This window comes from Bos indicus, chromosome 7 (assembly GCF_029378745.1).
Source record: "Bos indicus isolate NIAB-ARS_2022 breed Sahiwal x Tharparkar chromosome 7, NIAB-ARS_B.indTharparkar_mat_pri_1.0, whole genome shotgun sequence".
NCBI lineage: Eukaryota > Metazoa > Chordata > Mammalia > Artiodactyla > Bovidae > Bos > Bos indicus.
In genome coordinates, this window is record NC_091766.1 from 2,037,991 (window position 1) to 2,060,667 (window position 22,677).

At 48.1% G+C, this 22,677-nt stretch overlaps 1 protein-coding gene across 1 annotated transcript in view; it reads left to right on the forward strand.

The window, feature by feature from the left end:
* The window catches only part of ADAMTS2 (ADAM metallopeptidase with thrombospondin type 1 motif 2), a 242,247-nt gene that overhangs the window by 58,529 nt on the left and 161,041 nt on the right, over positions 1 to 22,677 (forward strand). Inside the window, exon 3 of the mRNA XM_070792386.1 lies at positions 18,506 to 18,665. Coding sequence (XP_070648487.1) covers positions 18,506 to 18,665 — 160 coding nt within the window. The remainder of the gene's footprint in view (positions 1 to 18,505; positions 18,666 to 22,677) is intronic.

A 22,677-nucleotide genomic window follows, 5' to 3' on the forward strand; every position in this document is an offset into this window, starting at 1 on the left:
ATAATCAACACCCCAAGGTCACTGTTGCAGGGGCCCAGCCCGTCACCCTGGACATCAGTGCTTCAGAAGGGAGGATGCAGCATCCAAGGGCCTGTGGAGGAGCCTGGCCACCGCCCAGAGAACCTGGCCCTTCTAGCCCTGTCTTTCCCCATAAATAAACCAGACGAGATTCTTTGTCAGATGGTGTGGCCTGATTTTTGTTTTGGGAAATCTGGACAAGAAGGGACAGTGGAGAGCCTTGGGCCCTGGCAGGGCTGCCTGCCCGAGAGAAGCAGCTGGGCAGGCGGGCAGAGGACGGTTGGCGGTCAGCCTGCCCCGGATACCACCACAGGCCCTAGAGATCCAAGTAGGAAAAGAAGCCGGATTTGAAAGAAACCAAAGTCAGGCAGGGCGCCAGGCTCTCTGTGAGCACGAGGCCTGAATGCCTGGAGAGGGGCTGGTCGCCTAGAGACCCAGGGATGCGATGGCCCATGGTGAGCACAGAAAGCGAAGCTCCTCTGCCTGGAAAACTTGAAGACCTGGGTGCCCAGCAATTGTTTGTGCCAGGATACCCTCAACCCGCCCTCTGTGACACTGACTTCTACCTTGGGAAACAGGCTCAGGAAGAGGAGAGCTGAGCCAGCGCTGCCCAGTGAAGTGCACGAACTTGCTCTGGGGTCCGAGTGGCAGGCTGCGCTTTCCCTGCCAGGGATTTTGTGTCTCTGAGGGACACACCCACTGGGCGGGGCATCTCCCCCCACCTCCTCCCACCCCCTCCCCCCTCCTCCCCCCACCCCCACCACCTTTTGTCCATCCATCAACCAGGCCGCTGGACCCTTGGTGAGCCTGTGTCTTCCCCCTGGTCCTGGAGGAGCATCCCACGTGGGACGGAGCAAGACACTGCTTCCTGGGCCCCTGAAGCTGAGGGTTTCCTTCCTGGAAGGGGTGTTGCCTCTTTGGATGTGCTGCCCAACTAGCATTGCATTCCCGAGTCTTCTGCAACTGTGAAGACTCAGCCTTGGGAGCCCCTAAAATTCTGGGGTGCTGTGGGCATGGGGGGAGCCCCTTGGCAGGAGGCCTGTCTCCTCGCTATAGGCGTGTAGGATTGAGGGACCTGCCCCCAGGGGGGCTCTGGGGCAGGGCTCTCTCTGGTTCCCAGGATAGCGGTTGGTTTGGAAGACGGGGTCCTCGTGCGTGCTCTGCAGCTTTCCCACCCCCATGGGACTGCACTCACTACTCTGAGTCATGGAAATGAGAATGTCCACGCTAGAAGGAGTGAGAGTCAGGAGTCCCATGAGGTCAGCCTAGGCTGTGCTCCAACTTGCCTGAGTGCTGGCCGACTTAGGTGTGACTCAGAGAGTGACCTCCTTACTACTGCCCAGAGTCGCTCCCTGAGCAGCAGCCCTGCCCAGCTCTGTTATTCTGGGCCCAAGGACCACCTGGCACCCCTACCAGCAACTACCTCTGAGTCTGGGCAGCGTTGGTGCACAGAGGCTGTTCTGGGCTAAATTGTTAGTAACTCAGTCATGTCCGACTATTTGTGACCCCATGGATGGTAGCTCACCAGACTCCTCTGTCCATGGGATTTTTCCAGGGAAGAATACTGGAGTGGGTTGCCATTTTCCTTCTCCAGGAGATCGTTTCAATCCAGAGATCAAACTGGAGTCTCCTGCATTGCATGCAGGCAGACTCGTTACCATCTGAATCACAGGGAAGGCCCCTCAACCCACATTCATATGGCAAATCCTAACCCCCCAGTACCTCAGAATGTGACCCCAAAACAGCAGATAGGGCCTTTCCAGAGATTAACTAAGTTCCATTAAGGTCATGTGTTCAGTTCAGTTCAGTCCCTCAGTTGTGTCTGACTCTTTGCAACCCCATGAACCGCAGCACACCAGGCTTTCCTGTCTATCACCAACTCCCAGAGTTTACCAAAACTCATGTCCATTGAGTCGATGATGCCATCCAGCCATCTCATCCTCTGTCGTCCCCTTCTCTTCCTGCCTTCAGTCTTTCCCAACATCAGGGTCTTTTCAAATGAGTCAGCTGGGTGGAGCCTTAATCCAACGTGACTTCCTTATTAAGAGGAAATTTGGACATAGACTCACATAGAAGGGTGACCACGGGAGGACACGTGCCACCTACAAGTCACGGAGAGAGGCGTCAGGAGAAACCACCCTGCTGATCGCCTCGCTGACTTGATCTCTGACTTCCAGAAATCAGGAAGATAAATCTCTACGGTTGAAGACATGCAGGCTACAGTATTTTGATGAGATGAACAGATGAAGGCAGAGGCAGTGGAGGAGGTGCTGGCCCTGGCGTCTTGTGGGAGGAAGCTGGCCAGTGTGGAGCGCGTCTGCTTGAATGCCAAGGGACGGTCCTGGGGTTGCCAGGCACCTGGGCCCTGAAGTGGGACCTCGTGTGCTCTGCTTGCCAGTGTACGTCTCTTGGCCGCCAAGGATGACTGAGTGACAGTGTGTGCAGAGCCTGGAGCTCTGTGGGTGCAGGTGGCTGGTGACTCCTCGGCCCAGGACCCCAGCCACCTGTGACATTACCTATGGGGGCGTTAGTGCCTTCATAATAGCACCTCAAAGAGCACACATCTGGGGCAAAAGCAGACAGTGGTGCTCCTAGACAAGGGTTCCAGTTCCTCAGCCCCTTACCAGACTATGTCTGGACCAGGCTAGGGCTGGTGGGGCTCAGACATACTGGTCCCCGACAAGTCAGAGGAGAGGAGGAAAAGCAGGGTGTGTGTGGTCTCCAAGGAGGCAGGGAGGCCTGCTGGACAGCAGTGCAAATGTGTTGGATTTTAGCTGCTGGTATGTGTGCTGTGCGGGCTGGGATGCCTTAGGGTTGGGTGCCAGCTCAGGGGAGGATCTGTTAACAGGATGTTGAACAAGGAACTTGGACTTTATTCTGTTAGCTCACCTCCACCTCGTGTCTCAAGGCCATAGTCTGCTGGGGCCCAGCTGGTGATAGATGGAAGCTCGGAAAGAAAAAGTCCACTTTTTTGGTATTTTGGCAAATGTTCCTACAGCAAGATTCATTTTTCTTCTTTACTAGAGAGTGCCTTGTTATTTATGCGAATGTTAATTTGTGACTGGGGACATTCCCCGACACAGCCTTCATGCTGAGTAGGACCTGGGAAATGTCAGCTAGAGCATCTGGCAGGGGTGGGTGTCAGTTCTTGTGATGGATGGGCAGGCCTGTTACGGTCCTGGGGTCTGGGCCTGACCTGCTGACCCCTCTCTCTTAGCCTGGCTGGGAGACCAGCTCCTGGAGGCCCTCCCCAGCAGGCCGGACAGGCCAGCTCCCGTGGGAGCCGTCCTGGGAATGCTTGATTTAGTGAGAAGACTGGCGGGCTGGCCTCTACTTTGGTCGCTGTGAAGCATTCTTGTTAGCGTCTTGTTTATCCCATTTTTTTTCTCCCTTATCTTTCTTTCCCTGCCCATCCCCTCTTTTCCTGCTCCTTTCTTTAAACAAATTGTCTGTTTTGATGTGTGCCTTTTGTAAAAAAGAAAAAAATCGTCAAAAAATACAGACAACAGTGATAAGAAAGCTAAACCCATTGCAAACCGTGGCTCTGTTAGCTCTTTGCTAGCTCTCTCTGTGTGTCCACACAGCTTTCCCTTTGTCTTCCTAATAAGGATGATATTGGCTAGTTTGTTACCTTTGTAGTGTGCTGAGTGCTTTACCTGGTTTAACCCTCAAACCAACTGTGCGAGATTATCATTATCCTTATTTTAGGTTGGAAACACTGGAGCTGAATCCAGTTAGCCAGTGCTGAAGCAACATTTGAATCGAAGCCGAGAACCTTAGCGGGCTCGCCCTGCTCCCTTAGGTTGCGCTGACAATCGGCTCGGAGACATCTAAGACTTCACCTAAGTTCATCGTCACAGTAGAGCTGGGCCTGCCTTCTCAGTCAATGATATGACATGGATGTATTTGTTGTTTAAGTGGTGAAAAGTCTTATCTGTAAAACTCTTTTGGTCTAGCATAAGTTTTTTCATTTTTTTTGGCAAGTCATAGAAATTTTTGGAAGTAATCCGAGCATTTACATTTATTGTTATAACAGATATATTTGTTGTTACTTCTATAATCCTACTTACATTTTTTAATGTTTTTTTTTTTGTGCTGTTTTTCTATTTTCTATTCTCCATGTTCAGTTATTTGGAAGGAATATATTAATTTTTCTAGTTATGGCTTTTTTAGTATTCTTAAACTTACGGCTATCAACTTTACCAGCTTGTCAGTAACTACTGATCCTTTTATGTCCGTTTAAGAAATTAATACAGTTAGACTACTTCTTCTACCTCCTCTACCCTTTTATTTCATTTCTGCTGACTTGTTTGACAGTTTTTGCCCCAAGTTATTAAAGTTGAATTATAAATTATTTTTTACATTGCATGGATTTGCTTTCCAGAATATATGGTAAATGACTTCTGGTTTGTAACCATAATTGTTGCAGTGGAATAGATGAAGAAGTCAGTTCTGATACTTTTAACCTGTGATTTCCTTATCTGTGGGGACTAAATTTTTAATTCAAGTCTGGGCTGCATTAAGTGGCAGGAGAGGAATGATAAAAAGAGATATGAAGTGGAGCTGAGGTGATGCTATTGAGAAGATTCTGTCTAGCAGCAGAGGTGGTATGTGCATCTGTACACTGCAGCTTCCTGAGGCTCTGATTTACTCAAGGTCACATATCTGGTTAGTCTACAGGGTTCGCATCCCAGTCTCTCGGTTTCTAATGCAGTGTTCTCTCTAGGCCAGCATTCCTCAAAGGTTGGCATAAGGGTGAATCAGTGTGACACCAAACATGATATTAAAAGGCATTGTATTCTATCACAATCCCCGTTGGCTTCTTGGCAGGAATTGACAAGCTAAAGTTCATATGAAAATACAAGAAACCCAAAATAGTCAAAACAATGTTGAAAAAGAATGAGGTTAGATAACTCACACTTTCTGATCAAAACTTACAAAGTTATGGTAGTCAAGATTGTGGTACTGGCAGAAGGATAAACATATAGATCCATGAAATAGAACTGAGAATCCAGAAATAACTCTTTGCATTGATTTTTAAAAAGAGTGCCAAGACATCAGTGGAGGAAAGAATAGTCTTTTCAACAAATGGTATTGGGACAATTGGAAATCCACAAGCAAAAGACTGAAGTTGGACCCCTACCCCATATCATATAAAGATTAACTCAAAATGGATCATAGATCTAAATGTAAGATCTAAAACTATAAAACTCATAAAAATGTAGGAACAAATCTTTATTATTCAGTCCTGGGTGTTCATTGGAAGGACTGATGCTGAAGTTGAAACTCCCAATACTTTGGCCACCTGATGTGAAGAGCTGACTCATTTGAAAAGACCCTGATGCTGGGAAAGATTGAGAGCAGGAGGAGAAGGGGACAACAGGGGATGAGATGGTTGGATGGCATCACCGGCTCGATGGATATGGGTTTGGGTGGACTCTGGGAGTTGGTGATGGACAGGGAAGCCTGGCGTGCTACAGTTCATGGGGTTGCAAAGAGTCGGACACGATTGAGCGACTGAACTGAACTGAGGCAAAGCCTTTGATATAACACCATGAACACAAATGATAAAAGAAAAAATAGATAAGGTGTACTTTATGAATGTCCTTTATAACTTCAAAGAACACCATCAAGAAAGTCAGAAGATAACCTACAGAATGATAGAAAATATTTGCACATCACATATCTATTAGGGAATTGTATCTAGAATAAAGAACTCTTACAACTCAAAAATGAACTTAATCCGGTTAAAAGATGAGCAGTGAGACTGAATAGTCATTTTTCCAAAGAAGAGAAACAAATGTCCAATAAGCACATGAAAAGATGCCCAACTCCTTAGTCATCAGGAAAATTCTAATCACGATCACAATAGGACGTCAGTCCATACACAGGGGGGTGGCTAGAAGGAAAAAGGTAGATAGTAAGTGTTGGTGAGGACGTGGGGAAATTGGAATCATTATACACTGCTGGTGGGAATGTAAAATTGTGCAGCTGGTTTGGCATAAAGTTGCCATATGGCCCAATGGTTCCATTTCTAGGTCTATACTCGAGAAAAATGAAAACATATGTCTACACAAAAGCTTGAGCGTAAATGTTCAAAGCAGCATTATTCATAAAAGCCAAAAAATGTGGAAACAATCCAAATGTCCATCAACCAGTGAATGGATAAATAAAATGTGGAACATATGTAAAATAGAGTATTATTGGACAATAAAAATGAACTTAAGTGCTGACATATTAGGAATCTTGTAAACATTTTACTAGGTGAATGAAACCAATCACAAAAGGTCACATACTGTATGATTCGATGTATATGAAATGTCCAGAATAAGCAAATCCATCGAGAAATAAAAGTAGATTAAGTGGTTGCCAGGGGCCGACGCATGGCAGCAGGGTCGATGAGGGGACTAGGAGAAAATGGGGACTGGCTGCAAATGTGTATGATATGTTGAAAATGTTCTAAAATTGTGGTGGTAGTTGAGCTGTATGGTGTAAGTGAATGAGTTGTATGATATATGAATTACAGCCCAGTAAAGCTCTTTCATAGTTTAGAAAGCATGAAATTCATAGTGAGAAAATTATTCCCTTTTCAGTTCTATTTTAAACTTGATGATTGAATCAAAGATAGTCTCGGTTTGATACTCACAGATCTTTAACACCTCTCTAATTGTTTATAAGGAGAGAGATTATACACCAGCAGGAGGGATGGCTCCCCAAGAGGAAGGAGGATTTGGATGGCTCATGGCAAGGCCTACTTGTCCACCAAGTGAGGCAGAGAGCAGGGGAGGCAGGGGCTCTGCCACTGGGGCATCCGCAGGCAGATCCCTCCAGGAGGTGATGTTTTGCAAGGGGCAGAGCAGGAGCTGACAGGCAGGGGAGAGGACAGATGCATGCTTATCAGATGCCAGCACTGGGGGGGATTCCGGTGGCAAGAGTGTGTGTGCACATGGACATGTGCGTTTACACACAGGCGTGTATGCTTCGGAGGAAGGTCAAGTTTGGGGCATCTGTGAGCTGCTGCAGACACATGCTGTCTTGTCCTGTCACAGTCTGGATCTTTCTGTTTCGGGACCAGCTTCTTTTTTTCTTTCTATTCTCGGTCATCGCTACCGCAACCCTGACAGACACATGACGGTCGTGGTACCGCATGTTGCAAGTGTGACAAGGCCAAGTGACAGCCCCGGCCCCTGTCCCGCACGCACGGGAATCTGCATGTGTTGCGGCCTGTGACTTCCACCAGGGGATCCCCTGGGGCCTGCAGACCGGGCGCCTCACACAGGGAAGCAGGGTATACGCTGGCCTTCCTGTGAGACCGCGACCCCGAGAGGGTCAGTGTCTCTAGTGCTTAGAGTTCAAAGTGACGGAGGGTATGTGTCAAGCCTCTTCATTCTGACAAATGTTCAACTTTTAGTTTCCATTCCTAGTCACTACTTCATCAAAAACCAAACAGCAGGAAATTCCCTGGTGGTCCAGTTGTGAGGACTTGGTACTTTCGTTGGTGAGTCTCAGGTTCAATCCCTGGTCGGGGAACTAAGATGCCACAAGCCATACTTGTAAAAAACCAAACAGCAAAGGAACAAGGCCTTAGAGAAAGGAGGAAAAAGGGCAGGCATCTTACAATTCACCAAGATCTGAGAACTAGTGATTTGATGACCAAAGACCTGCCAGGTCTCAGTGGTGGACCCTGAGGGTCAGGGACAGGGTCCTCCCGTGAGCCTACCTCCTGGCCAGGTTAGGCCGACAGCCACAACGGTCAGGAGCAGAGTGGATTTCCGGTGAGAGCCAGCCCCTCCACGTAACATCAGGCTGGACAGACACGGGCAGGCTCCTGATTGAATGCCCTTCACATCAGTGTGCTTCAGAGACTTCTTCAATATTTATTAAGTGGGGAGAGGAAATTGATTCTTATTAATAAAAATTACATGTAAACCCAGATATATTTGCCACTGGCAGCAGAAAAAAAATCAAAGTCCTGGAGAAGACTCAGCAAAATGTACCCCACATTCTGTACCTTGTTGTTTTGTCGATTTTCCTCTGCAGTTTTTCAGACAGATTATTCCCGGCATGCATACTAAAATGCCTGAGAAGCAGGCAATGAAAGGGACCCCACTTTCCTTGTGGGGAGCGCCTTACCAAGCAGCGCTTTAGCTGGTGGTCTTGAGGGGCGATCGGCCGCTGGGCTCGGTGGTCATCCACCGGTCTCGGAATGGTCAGCTGCTGCTCTTGGGGCAGGCCCAGCTTATACATCAGTGTGACCCCTGCGTTTGTTCCTCAGGACTTCTCAGGGATGGGCTGATGCTGGTGAGGGCTGTAACTTCTCCGTGAGAGAACTGTCAGTTTAGAAGTCTCTGGTTGCGTGAGGACGCTTGAGTAAACTGGCACCATACTTCAGATTTCTCTCAGAGCACTACAGTGCCCTTCAGATGGCACTCTGGAGGGTCCCTGCCAGGCAGCTTAGCCACCTTGGACCCTGGCTTCTGATAACAGCAAGGTGGAGGTCAGCATCGAACAGATCCAGTGCCCGTTCATCAGCCCCATGACCTTTAACCAGAAAAATCTCGCCAGGGAAGAGAACCCGATCCCCCTGGACAGGCGGACCCCAAAGAGTCCTAGAATCTCTCAAGCCAGAGAAGACTGGCTCCTCATCAGGCTAGGTTCTGGGTCATTGTCACACTGGGTCCCTCCAGAATGATCCCAGGAAGCTGGGCCTGTGGCACGTGTGGCTCTGACTCTGGGGTGCAAGTTTCCCTCCAGAAGAGGGGGCTGCCCCGCTGGACCCCGATGCCCCAGTTCATGCACGCAGGCTCGGTGGTGTCTGCTCCTTGTGACCCTATGGACTGCAGCCCACCAGGCTCCTCTGTCCATGAGATTTTTCTGGCAAGAACACTGGAGTGGGTTGCCAATTCCTACTCCAGAGGATGTTCTCCATGCCATGCCTTAATAAGGCAGGATAGGCCTGGGTCTCCACCTAGGAGATATTCATTCCATCTGGGGTCTGGGGTTTGATTCTTGGACCTCGTGTGTCCCTGGCAGAGCTTCCTGCCCCTCGGTCTCAGTTTTCTTCTTTGGAAAGCAAGCAGGTAGATGACACCACTTGGGTTGCAGAGCGCTGCCTGTGTGCCCTGATTCTGAGTGCCTCCTAGGTTGCCTATGTACCTGCAGCAACCACGTGAGGGGAGGGACAACCCTCCCTCCTTTACAGGCAAGTGTATCAAAAGCCCAGGAGCTCCGACACCTGGGCTGAGGCCGCCTGGTCAGACAGAAATGGTGCTGGGAACTCAGGACACTAAACTCCCAGACCACTCCCAGGCCACGTGTCCGTGGGTTCCATCAGTGAGATGGGCTCGAGACACCAGTGTGCCCCCAAACCACAGACATGGGAAGAGTCCATGGCAGCATACAGAGAGGTTTGCCAGTGTGAACAGTATTAACCACGGGCCAGTAGAAGGGGATGGCCCGTGGCATCCTCGCCCCGCCATCCGTCTTCCTCTCAGAGACATGTCCTGCTGTTTCAGGGTCACTTAGTCACTTATCTCACAGATATTTGCTCACCCTCTCCAAACGTGGAAGGGCCCTAGGACTCAGGGATGAGTCAGAGTGTGGGGGCCTGTAGGGTTCCCATGGGTCTCTCTTCTCCTCTCTCTTCCCACAGACGGGTGATCTTGGTGCCCCAGTCTGGCTGTCATTCTTCCTGCCCTTCCTGTTTGCCCTAGACCCCTTCCCCAGAAGTGCAGGATGCCTCAAACGTGTGTCCTCAGGGGTCTGCAACCCCTGCGCCCCATCCTGTGGCCCTCAGAGAATGGCCACCCACCTCACCCCTCTGCCCACCTGGGCCCTGTGTTAGCTTCCTGCAGCTGCTGGAAATTACTGAAGACAAGAGAAACGTCTTCTCTTGTGTCTGGAGGCCAAAGTAGTTATTAGCAGGGCTGTATTCCCTCTGGAGGCTCAAGGGGAGAACCCTAGAGGGAACCTCTGGCCACTGCTGACTAAGCTGATGGGAAACAGGAAGTGCCAGCCTTTCTGATGCTCTGAGAGAATCTTGAAATCTGTCCATTTATGTGGAACCCTCTGATTCCTAAGTCGGAGCAACTAATTCAAGCTTTTAAAACTCCTGAGTGAAGTCACTAAGTAGATGTGTTAGGTGACCCCAACCTCCATCCCTCAGCAAAGATGAACAATTAAACAGCTATCCATGAACAGAAGCAGCCCTAGGAGAGCTCTGGTGTCCACTTAAAAACCTCAGTAACACAGTGGAACCCCAAAAAAACCCCTGAGAATAACAGCTCACGAAGAGAAGGAAGATGGTTTCATTCTGCATGTGTCATCCTGTCATCCCCAGCAAGAATGTTTCCCTCACTGGGAAGAGGAGTGGTCTGAGCCATTGGCTTTCCTAGCTTCTTTGGGTAATGCACAAAGAACCAACTTTGGTTTCACCCAGAGACCAGCAAAACTGAGATGAATAGAAACCACTGGGAAGAAGAACGGGGGCTCCCATGAGCTGCGTAGTGGGAGTGACCGTGTTTCTCAGTGGCCTGCTCTGCAGCGCCCAATAGCTTTCACTGCTGAAGAAACCAATGGACAGCACGGCTGCTGCAGACCTCCTGCAGATTTTACTGCTGAGGCTTTGCTCTATGGGTAATTGCATTCACAGACACAAGGCACCCGAGCCCTCCTGATGACACCCTTCCCTTCCCCACCCTCAACACAGGATGGGCAGCTGGCCCAGGCCTTTACAGCTACAGAACTGCAGGACATAAGGACATGGAACAACAGACTGGCTCAAAGCGGGGAAAGAATTATGCCAAGGCTTTATTTTTGTCATCCTGCTTATTTAACTTTTATGCAGAGTACCTCATGTGAAATGTAGGGCTGGATGAATCACAAGCTGGAATCAAGATTGCCAGGAGAAATATCAACAATCTCAGATATGCAGATGATACCACTCTAATGGCAGAAAGCAAAGAGGAACTAAAGAGCCTCTCAATGAGAGTGAGAGAGTGAAAAACCTGGCTTAAAACTCAACATTCAGAAAACTAAGATCATAGCATTCAGTCCCATCTCTTCATAGCAAACAGATGGAGAAAAAGTGGTAACAGTGACAGACTTCATTTTCTTGGACTGCAAATCACTGCAGATGGTGAATGCAGCCATGAAATTAAAAGACACTTACTACTTGGAAGAAAAGCTATGACAAAGCTAAATGTGTATTCAAAACAGAGACATCACTTTGCCGACAAAGGTGCATGTAGTCAAAGCTATGGTTTTTCCAGTAGTCATGTACGGATGTTAGAGTTGCACCACAAAGAAGGCTGAGCTCCAAAATAATTGATAATGTTCGAACCGTGGTGCTGGGGAAGACTCTTGAAAGTCCCTTTGAAAGTCCCTTTCAAAGACTGCAAGGAGATCAAACCAGTCAATCCTAAAGGAAATCCACCCTGAATATTCATTGGAAGGACTGATGCTGAAGCTGAAGCTCCAATATTTTGGCCACCTGATGCAAAGAGCTGACTCATTGGAGAAGACCCTGATGCTGGGAAAGATTGAGGGCAAGAGGAGAAGGGGGCGACGGAGGAAGAGATGGTTGGATGGTATCATGGACATGAGTTTGAGTAAACTCTGGGAGATAGTGAAGGACAAGGAAGCCCGGCATGCTGCAGTCCATGGGGTTGCAAAGAGTAAGAAATGACTTAGCGACTGAATGACAAGTGTGGAATACCTGCCTAGACCACGTTTAGCCCCCACCAGTATGCATATACTCAGGATTAGCCTCCAGCTGTGCACATGTTTGCCATCAACTTGGTTTCCATCCTCAGCCTCCACTGCCCGCGTGTGCCGCCATGGCGAGACCCTGCAGCCACAGGAGTGCATATCAACAGCCAGGGCTCTCGTGTGCCTGCAGTTGGCACTTCCTGCTGGGCCCGACCCTTGTCATGAACGACAAGTGGACACTGCCACTACACAGGCCCTGAAGCTGGCCCCTGAAGCTAAGTGTGTGCATACTGCTTGTTCCGGCTGCCTCCACTGCCAGCTCTGGTAACTGGCTGCTGAACCCACACCGAGGACCCCAAGAGTCCTTGCAACCATTATGGACGCACGGCAGTAGTTGTCACCAGGGACCACACAACATGAACATATTCATACACTGAAGAGAAGAGACTCAGAGTATGCCACTACAGAAAATCATCAATTCACAAAAGAAGACAGGAAGAGAGGAAGAAATGAATTATAATAAAGTCAGAAATTAATTAACAAGATGGCTTTAATAAGTCCTTCAGTTCAGTTCAGTTCAGTCGCTCAGTCGTGTCCCACTCTTTGCAACCCCATGAATCACAGCACGCCAGGCCTCCCTGTCCATCACCAACTCCCGGAGTTCACTCAAACTCTTGTCCATCAAGTCGGTGATGCCATCCAGCCATCTCATCCTCTGTTGTCCCCTTCTCCTCCTGCCCCCAATCCCTCCCAGCGTCAGGGTCTTTTCCAATGAGTCAACTCTTCACATGAGGTGGCCAAAGTATTGGGGTTTCAGCTTCAGCGTCCTTCCAATGAACACCCAGGACTGATCTCCTTTAGGATGGACTGGTTGGCTCTCCTTGCAGTCCAAGGGACTCTCAAGAGTCTTCTCCAACACCACAGTTCAAAAGCATCAATTCTTTGGCGCTCAGCTTTCTTCACAGTCCAACTCTCACATCCATACATGACCACTGGAAAAACCATAGCTTTGACTAGATAAGTCCTTACTTATCAACAATTACTTTAATGTAAGTGGGTTAAATTCTCAAATCATAAGACAGAATGACTGAATAGATTAAAAAACCAGCAAACAAAAGCAAGACACAGCTATGTGCTCCCAAGAGACTCACTTTAGCTTTAAGGATACACATAAACTCAAAGTGAAGGAATGGAAAAAAATAGTCTATGCAAAGGGAAACCAAAGAGGAAAGGGGTAAGCCATACTTATTAGACAAAACAGACTAAGTCAAAAACTGTAACAAGAAACAAACCAATATAATACTGTAAAGTAATTAACCTCCAATTAAAATAAATAACTTTATATTAAAAAAAAGAAACAAAGAAAGTCTTTATATAATGGTCAAGTGGCAATTCAGCGTAAGAATATAATAATTGTAAATGTATATGCACCCAACATCAGAGCACCTAAAATTTTTAATCAAATAGTAATAGATCTGAAAGAAGAAATAGACAACAATACAATAATAGTGGGAGACTTTAGATCATCCATCCAGAAAATCGATAAGAAAACATTGGATTTAAGCTATACTGTAAATGGACCCAGCACACATAGGACTTTCCACCCAATATTAGCAGGATACACATTTTTCTCAAGCCTGCATGCAACAATTTCCAAAAGAGGTCATATATTATGTCAAAAAACAAGTCTTAGCCAATGTAAGAGACTGAAAACATACCAAGTAACTTTTCTGGCTACAGTTGTATGAAACTAGAAATCAATAACAGGATGAAAACTGAAAAATTCACAATGCATGGAAATTAACACACTGCTGAACAACCGAAGGGTCCATGGAAAAATCAAAGGGAAATAAAGAAAATATCTTGAAACAAACAAAAATGGAAACACAGCATACCAAACTTATGTGGCATAGCAAAAACAGTTCTGAAATTTTATGTATGTTCTGAAATTTTATAATATAAGCAGTTCTGAAATTATATATAAGTTTTATATATATTTATAAATATATATATGAAAGTTTATAGCAATAAAAGCATACGGTAAAAAAGAAAGATCTCAAATAAACTACCTAACTTTATACCTGAAGGAACTAGGAAAAGATGAAAAAACTAAGCCCAGAGTTAGTGGAAGGAAAGAGATAACAAGGATCAAAGCAGAAATAAGTGAAACAGAGAATAGAAAAACAATGCAAAAGGTAAACAAAACTAAGAGTTGGCTTAAAAAAAAATTTGACAAACCTCTAGGTAGACTTACCAAGAAAAAGAGAAGATTCATAATACATGAAAGAGGAGACACTGCAACTGGATGTTACAGAAATATGAAAGACCATAAGAGACTACTATGAATAAGTATTGGAGAAGGCAATGGCAACCCACTCCAATGTTCTTGCCTGGAGAATCCCAGGGATGGGGGAGCCTGGTGGGCTGCCGTCTATGGGGTCGCACAGAGTCGGACACGACTGAAGCGACTTAGCAGCAGCAGCAGCAGCATGAATAAGTATATACCAACAAATTGACCAACCTAGAAGAAATGAAGAAATTACTAGAATTATACAACCTACCAATACTGAATCATGAAGAAATAGAAATCTCAATAGACCAATAATGAGTAAGGAGATTGAGTCAGTAATCAAAAATCTCCAAAGAAAAGCCCAGGACTACATGACATCATAGGTAAATTCTACCAAACATTTATTGAAGAAGTAATGTCAATCCTTCTCAAACTCTTCCAAAAATTTCAAGAGGAGGGAGCACTCCTAAATTCATTTTTGTGAGGCCAACATTATCCTGATACCAAAGCCAGATGAGGACCCTATAAGAAAAGAAAACTACAGGCCAATACCCCCGATGAATATAGATGCAAAAATTCTTGACAGAATATTAGCAAACCAAATTCAACAGCACATTTAAAGGATTATACACCATGATCAAAGTGAGATTCATCCCTAGGATGAAAGGTTGATTCAACATATGAAAATCAATAGATATAATATACCACCATTAATAGAATGAAAAATAAAATTTATATTAATATGATCATTTCAATATGCACAGAATAGGCATTTGACAAAATTCAACCTTTTTCATGATAAAAACTCTAAACAAATTAAGTGTAGAAGGAACATACCTCAACATAATAAAGACCATATGTGACAAGCCCATTGCTAATATCATGCACAATGGTAAAAGGTTAAAAGCTTTCTCTCTGAGATCATGAATAAGACAAGTGTGCCTATTCTCACAACTCCTGTTGAAAATAATACTGGAAGTTCTAGCCAGAGCAAGAAAAAGAAATAAAAGGCATCCAGATAGGAAAGATGTAGTAAAATTGTATCTGTTTCCTTATGACATGATCTTGTATATAGAAAATTATAAAGAATCCATCAAAAACACTGTTAGAATAATTAATAAGTTCAGTAAAGTTTTAGGGTACAAAGTCAACCTACAAAAATCACCAATAGTGAACTGACAAAGAAATAAAATATTTCCATTTCAATAGTATCTGATACTGTAAAATACTTAGGGATAAATTTACCCAAAGAAGTGAAAGATCTATGGACTGAATACTGCTGCTGCTACTGCTGCTAAGTCGCTTCAGTCGTGTCCAACTCTGTGTGACCCCATAGATGGCAGCTCACCAGGTTCCCCCATCCCTGGGATTCTCCAGGCAAGAACACTGGAGTGGGTTGCCATTTCCTTCTCCAGTGCGTGAAAGTGAAAAGTGAAAGTGAAGTTGCTCAGTCGTGTCCAACTCTTAGTGACCCCATGGACTGGCAGCCCACCAGGCTCCTCTGTCCATGGGATTTTCCAGGCAAGAGTGCTGGAGTGGGATGCCATTGCCTTCTCCAGGACTGAATACTATAAGATACTAATTAAAGATATTGAAGAAAACACAAATAAATGGAAAGGTATACTGTGTTCATGGGTCAGAAGAGTTAATATTTATAAAATGTCCATAGTGTCCAAAACTATTTATAGATTCAATGCAGCCCTTATCAAAATTCCAAATTCCAATATTAAAAAATCCTAAAGTTTTTATGGAACCACAAAAATACGTCAAATACCTTGAGACAGAACAAAGCTGGAGGCCTCACACGTCCTGATTTCAAAACATATTATAAAGCTCTAGTAATAAAAACAGTATGGAACTGACATAAAACCAGACACATAGACCAATGGATCAGAATCAAGAAACCTGAAATAATCCTATGCATATACAGTCAATTTATATTTGGCAAGGGAGCCAAGAATTTTCAGTGTGAAAAGATAGTGTCTCAGTGTTGGGAAAACTGAATGCAAAAAAGTGAAATCGGCTTAGTCACCATGGAAAACAATATGGAGGTTCCTCAAAAAATTAAAATATAACTACCACGTGACCAGCCATCCCACTCTGGGAATGTACCCAAAGAAAAGAAAAACAGGATATTGAAGAGGTATCTGTACTCCCGTGTTCATTACAGCTTTATTCACCATGGACATGGGAACAATCCAAGTGTCCATCTGTGGATGACAAATTGATAAAGAAGTGTGGTATTTATGTACAATGTATTCTACAGAAGCTGTTGAAATGGAAATATTTTTATTCAGCTTTTGTAAAGAAGGCAATCCTGCCACTTGCACAGAATGGCTGAAACTGGAGGATATTATGCTAAGTGAAATAATCTAGACACAGAAAGACAGATACTGTAACATCTCACTTATGTGTAAAATCAAGAACAGCCAAACTCATAACCACAGGTTGTCGGGGCTGGAGGGAGGAGGAAATGGGAGGTGATTGTCAAAGAGTACAAAATTTCAGTATGCAAGATAAGTAGGTACTGGAAATCTTTTATACAGCACAGTGCCTATAACTAACAGTACTCTATCAAAAATAGTCTATAATATACTTAAAATTTGCTAAGATGGTTGATTTTACATATAGTGTTCTTATTGCAAAAAAAAAATGATAATAAAAAGTGTAGGGGGATACTGTGAGAGGTGATGGATATGTTTATGACCTTCATGGCAGATGGTTTTACGAGTATATGAAAGTCAAAAGGAAAGTGTTAGTTGCTCAGTCATATGCGACTCTTTGCGACCCCATGGACTGTAGCCTGCCGGGAATTCCTCTGTCCTTGGAATTCTCCAGGCAAGAATACTGGAGTGGGTTGGCGTTTCCTTTTCCAGGGGATCTTCCCAACCCAGGGACCAAATATGGGTCTTCTGCATTGCAGATTCTTTACCATCTGAGCCAGCAGGAAAGCCCTCGTGAGTGTATACTCATTCCCAAACTTACTGAGTTGTATATATTAACTATGTATCATGTTTTTACATGTCAGTTCAGTTCAGTTCAGTCCAGTCACTCAGTCATGTCTGACTCTTTGTGACCCCATGAATCGCAGCACGTGGTTTAAAAAATTCCAAACCATGAGTAGTTTGTAAGTATATGATCTAAAGAAAATACATCTGCAGCTTGACACAGTGGAGACTCCTACTGTGACAGCTGGTTTATGGAATCAAAAGTATGGGAGCTAATGGGGCAGTGAGGGTGGGATGGCCTCAAGGGGAGGGCAGGGCCATGTGCCTGCAGTTGGGGGATGGCATTTGAGGGGTCTGAGCCGAGCCTTGGAGAATTAGAGTTTATCAGATGGCCAAGGGTGGGGGAAGCAGCAGGTCCTCCCAAGCTGAGGGCTCCGTGGATTCAGGAGCTTGAAGGCCAGGTGGTGTGCTCTGTATTGGAAGGACGGGACCATTTTAGGGACTGGTGTGAGGTGTGTGCAGAGAAGGCAATGGCACCCCACTCCAGTACTTTTGCCTGGAAAATCCCATGGACAGAGGAGCCTGGTAGGCTGCAGTCCATGGGGTCGCTAGAGTCGAACACGACTGAGCGACTTCACTTTCACTTTTCACTTTCATGCATTGGAGAAGGAAATGGCAACCCACTCCAGTGTTCTTGCCTGGAGAATCCCAGGGATGGGGAAGCCTGGTGGGCTGCCGTCTATGGGGTCGCACAGAGTCGGATACGACTGAAGCAACTTAGCAGCAGCAGCAGTGAGGTGTGTGAGCTGGGGGCAAAGAGGACAGTGGCAGGCTGAGAGCCTTGGATGCCAGAGTGTAGAATGGCTTGAATCCTGACGGGGACGGGGGTCCTTTGAGGGCTTGACAGCATGGAAGAGCCATAATTAGTTTTGGTGGAGGCAGCGGTTCAGTTGCTGCCGAGTCTGGGCTGCTGGCTGTCATGGATAAAAGGATATACAGTAGGGACTGTGGCCTGCGGCTGAAGTGCATGCTCCATCCATGGTGTCCACGCTGGGCACCACGCACTGTTGTCAGAGCCTGCATTTTCCAAGGGAAGATGGAATTCCATATTTCAAACATGAAATCTTATCATTTTGAGGGTTGGTTTCAGAACTTTGAAAATACTGTTTGTGTCCAACTGAACATACCTGTGGCAGATTCAGTCCCTGGCTCAGAGTTTTGGCCTTTGTCTTGGACTTTGAGCTCCTGGTAGGGAGGGTGGGGATGATCCAGGCAAGAATTCCTTCCTCAGACAGGGTTCACCACCCACAAATAGCTCTGGCCTTCATGGCTGTAAGTGGAGGCTCTGGCATGATGGGGCCTCTGTAGCCACCTGTTCATGCCCTTCCTGGCCTGGGGTTCAGGCCTCACACCTAGCTGGGGTTCACTGGGCCCTGTGCAGCCAGGTTAGAAGTTCTGCTCTCTGGGGCCCTCCTCACTGCTTTCCCTCCTTGGTCTGCTGTGACCTGGGAATTTGAACAATCTCATCTTTGCCCTGTAGGCTGGCCTGATCCGTATGGAAGAGGAGGAATTCTTTATTGAGCCCCTGGAGAAAGGTCTGGCGGCGAAGGAGGCCGAACAGGGCCGTGTACACGTGGTGTATCATCGACCGACCACCTCCAGACCCCCTCCTCTGGGGGGGCCACAGGCCCTGGACACAGGTAAGGCTGCTGCGGGTGGGAGGTTGCACGGTAGACCTTGAATGTTCCCCTGGGGGGATCCAGGCATCATTTCTGTAGGTCTGGTTCCAGGCCTGGACTGAGACCACCCTTGCTGACCACATAGCACAGTGGGGGTGCTAAAATGCTGAGTTGGGGACCTCTGCTTTGGGTGTATGTGGGCCATAAACCTGTAGGCCTGAGGCCTCCACGTGAGCGTGTATGTGCTAAGTCGCTTCAGTTGTGTTCGACTCTTTGTGACCCTATGGACTGTAGCTCACGAGGCTCCTCTGTCCATGGGATTCTCTAGGCAAGAGTACTGGAGTGGGTTGCCATGCCTTCCTCCCAGAGGATCTTCCCGACTCGGGGATTGAACCCGCATCTCTTATGTCTTTTGCATTGGCAGGTGGGATGTTTACCACTAGCTCTGCCTGGGAAGTCCTGAGCAGGCAGGAAAAGCTGCCTGAGGATCTTGCCTAGTGTCAGGAAACAGGCAAGACCCAGACCAAGCCTGAGTCCTGTACCCATGTCTGGGAGCCTGTGCCTTGGCTCACAAACAAAGGCCCTGAGTGTTTCCTTGGCCCCGATTGAATCCTGCTCCCTCTGGGAGGCAGCCGGGGGCCAGCGGGGGAGGGGAGTGCTTCACAGAGAGCCCAAAGGTACAGCCTCGGCAACCTGTGCGTACACTTGTGTGGTTTTAACTTTTTCAACTTAGAGCCAACCGCGCTCTTGGGCCCAGGAGTGAGGAGGGAGCTGCTGGGGAGGTGGTACAGCCCTCAGAGCCCTCCCGGAGGCCAGACCTGCGACCTTTGGCCCAGAGCTCCCCAGTGTCCTCAGGGTCTCGGCTCCCTGGTTGCAGCGAGTCCAGACTGGGTTCTGGCCATGGTCCTGGCAGGCCTCGCCATGCCCAGGCTCTGTGCCTGGCTTAGGCAGGCTGGGCTCAGCCCTGAGTTTCCAGTTGTAGATCCCTGGCTGCACTCGGTCATGGCCACGCCGGTGGCAGCAGGCTGGAGGCCCGGGTCTTGAGTTAAACTCATCTGCATGTTGACAGGAAACCCTGGAGGCCCCACTGGGCCCACCCAGCTGTGCTGTGATTAGCCAAGACACTCCCATTGCCCCCAGGCAGCCCCGCCTCATTTAATTTAGGTCTCTCTGAGTTCCCAGCTGACAGATAAATTGGGTGCAGCCTGGCAGGGCACCATTCTAATTTCAAGAAATGGTATCAGATACTTTTGCAAAGGAATTGTTCCATCAGGATGCCCAGTGCTCTGTAGAGTCGATCAATACTTGCTGCCCCTTCTTCCCAGATGATGAATTGCAAGCCGTCTGCCAACAGTGGAGGGGGTCCCCCAGGTACTGCCTTCCTGGCCTTCCCAGCTTCAGCCCCTCCTATCTTTCCTACCCTTGGGCTTCTCTGCATGGGGAGGAATGGAGAGTAACCCCATGGGGTGAGGGCAGGAGTGGAAATGGGGCAGGCGCTGTGCCTCAGATCAGGGATCAGGACCCTGGTGTTGCTCCTTGCTGGCTGGCTGCCCTTGGGCAGGTTTGGGTCTCTGGCCTCTGCTTTCTCATCTGTCCAGAGCGATTAGAAGTGCCTGTGCTTCAGAGAGCTGAGGGCTGGCCACTTTGGTTTCGGTGCTTCTGGGCTGGCCTTTACTGGAAGATTCAGGGGGTTTCCTGGGTTGGCACTTAGGCTGGGTGAGGTGGAGCCTGCACAGTGAGGCTGCCAGGTGCCTGGGTCAGGCTGCCGATCCCTAAATCCATGGGCCACTGTCTCGTGAACATGCTGCCCTCCTTCCTGGCAGGGCCTTCTTTCCCAGGCTTCTGCTGGCCTTCTGACTTCTTCTCTGGAATCCTTTCCCTAACCTCATCCGCCTATCTCTGGTGAGCACTTAAACTCAGAACACAGAAAAGGGATTCCAAACTCAGTACAAGCCCAAAACCCATTGACCTTAGGAGATTCCAGGGAAGGCCAGCTGCTCCGGTCTGGCGCTGGTGCGCTGAAACGGGCCGGGGGTGCGGGGCTGTCTGGACTGAGCTCTGGACCTCAGCCCAGGGCTGTGGGTGTGTGGGCTGAAGGCCGTGGGTTGAAGGTAGCCAGAGGCTAGAGTCTGGCACCAAGCACCCTTTCCTTGGTGTCCCTGCCCAGGGTCCACGTGACCCCGTGTAGACAATGTCCACAGAGAGCACATTTCTTCTCCCTGAATGTGCCTGGTTGTTCCCCTGTGCCCAGGGTTGAGGCCCACTCACTGGCTGGAGGTGGCCCAGACACACTTTTTTGCTGTGGCTGGTCTGAGGGCCTGCGGTGACTCCAGAGAGCCCCACTCTCCATCAGCCCCAGTCTTGTCAGGGCCCACAGTGGCAGCTGGTAGATACGTAAAAGCAATGTCCTTGTCTGAGCATGTTTGGTCCGTGCTCTTTCCTGCAAGAGGACGTGACCTACTGGGCACAGAACACCAGGGCCTCTGTGAAGAGTCTTTCAGTGTGTGTGTGTGTGTGTGTGTAAGCTAGGGGATCTTTTCTTCTCATGAATTCTGATGTGCAGCTCCAATCAAAGAAGGCAGGAGGTACTAACTGGCAGCTTCCTCCTGCCCCCACGAGGCGACTTCTGTAAGCATGTTTGAAATACCCTGGCCATTTATCAAGGACAATGGATACAATGGGTCCTCTGAGAAAGGGGAAGCGGAGACACCTGTCCTGAGCCTCCTGGTCTGGGAGATTAGCATCTGCCAGTGTAAGAGTTGGAGTGGGGGTGCCTGGAAAGTGGTGTGGTTATGGGTGAGGGTGCCTGTGGGGGTTGGTGTGGCTGGGGTAAGGGGTTTGTTGGGGGGTCTTATATACAGCTCTTCCAGGGCATTGAGACACAGTGTCATTGCCCTGGCTTCCCTGAGCAGCCAGTGGACTTCCTGGGGTGGTCTCAGGGGCTCTCAGAGCCTCGGAGCATCCTTGTCACCAAGTCCGTGTCATCTGAGGTTAGCTACTGGCTTGCTGGCTGCCCAGGGAAATGGATGGAAAATGAAGGTTTGGGGGTGTCTTCCAGGACTCAGGCCAGGGTTGGATGTTGCCCCGGGCAGCTTAGCCCACACTTTCAGACCCTGGAGGAGGGCACGAGGGTGGGCAAGAGACTGAAGGAGACCAGGGCGACTTTCCCCCTCACTGGCCTCGCAGGTGTTGCAGAAGTGTCTCTGCTGGGCTCTGCTGGGCCTGGGAGCCTGTCCGGGCCAGAAAGGCAGTGCTCCAAGGCCAGGGTGCCGTCGTGGCCTTTTGGGGAGAGGGGGTTCGGGCATCTCTAGGACTCCTCTGGGTTAGACCTTTCTCCAGAACCCCAAGTCCCTTTCTCAGTCAGGGCCAGACTTGTGCCCAGGGCAGTATGTTGGGAGGTGTGCTGTGTAATGCTGGCTTCTCTGGTGTTTGCACACGTGTGCACGCGTGTGTGTTTGCATTTACACACAAGCATGGACAGAGCCTCCCTCCCAAGTTCTAGGCCCTGCCTGAGCACTGCGCTAGCTGCCATCTGTATACTCTAGGTTGCTGAGGAGTAGCCAGGGCCAGTGGGTATGGGGAATGGGGAGCCCCAGCCCAGCCTGGAAGCCCTGCTCAGAGCTCATCTGCCTGATCCTGGCATATCATGCCCCAAATCTCAGGCTGCTGGTTACCATCACCTGGGTGGCTTAAAACAGCAGTTAATTCTCTCATTCTTTTCCCTTTTACGGGAGGGCAGAATTCAGTGTCACTGAGCTGAAGTCAGTATGTTGGCAGGACTGTGTTCCTTCCCGAGGCTCTAGCGGCAGTCTGTTCCTTGCCTCTCCCAGCTTCTGGGGGCTGCCTGCATTCCTTGGCTTGTGGCTGCATCACTCCAGCCTCTATTCTCATGGTCACAGTGCCTCCTCTGCTTCTGAGTGATGTCGCCTTCTTCTTTTAAGGGTGCATGTGATTGCATTTGGGATTCACCTTGATAATCCAGGATGATCTCCACCTGTCGAGATCCATACTTCTATCATATCTGTGGAGCCCT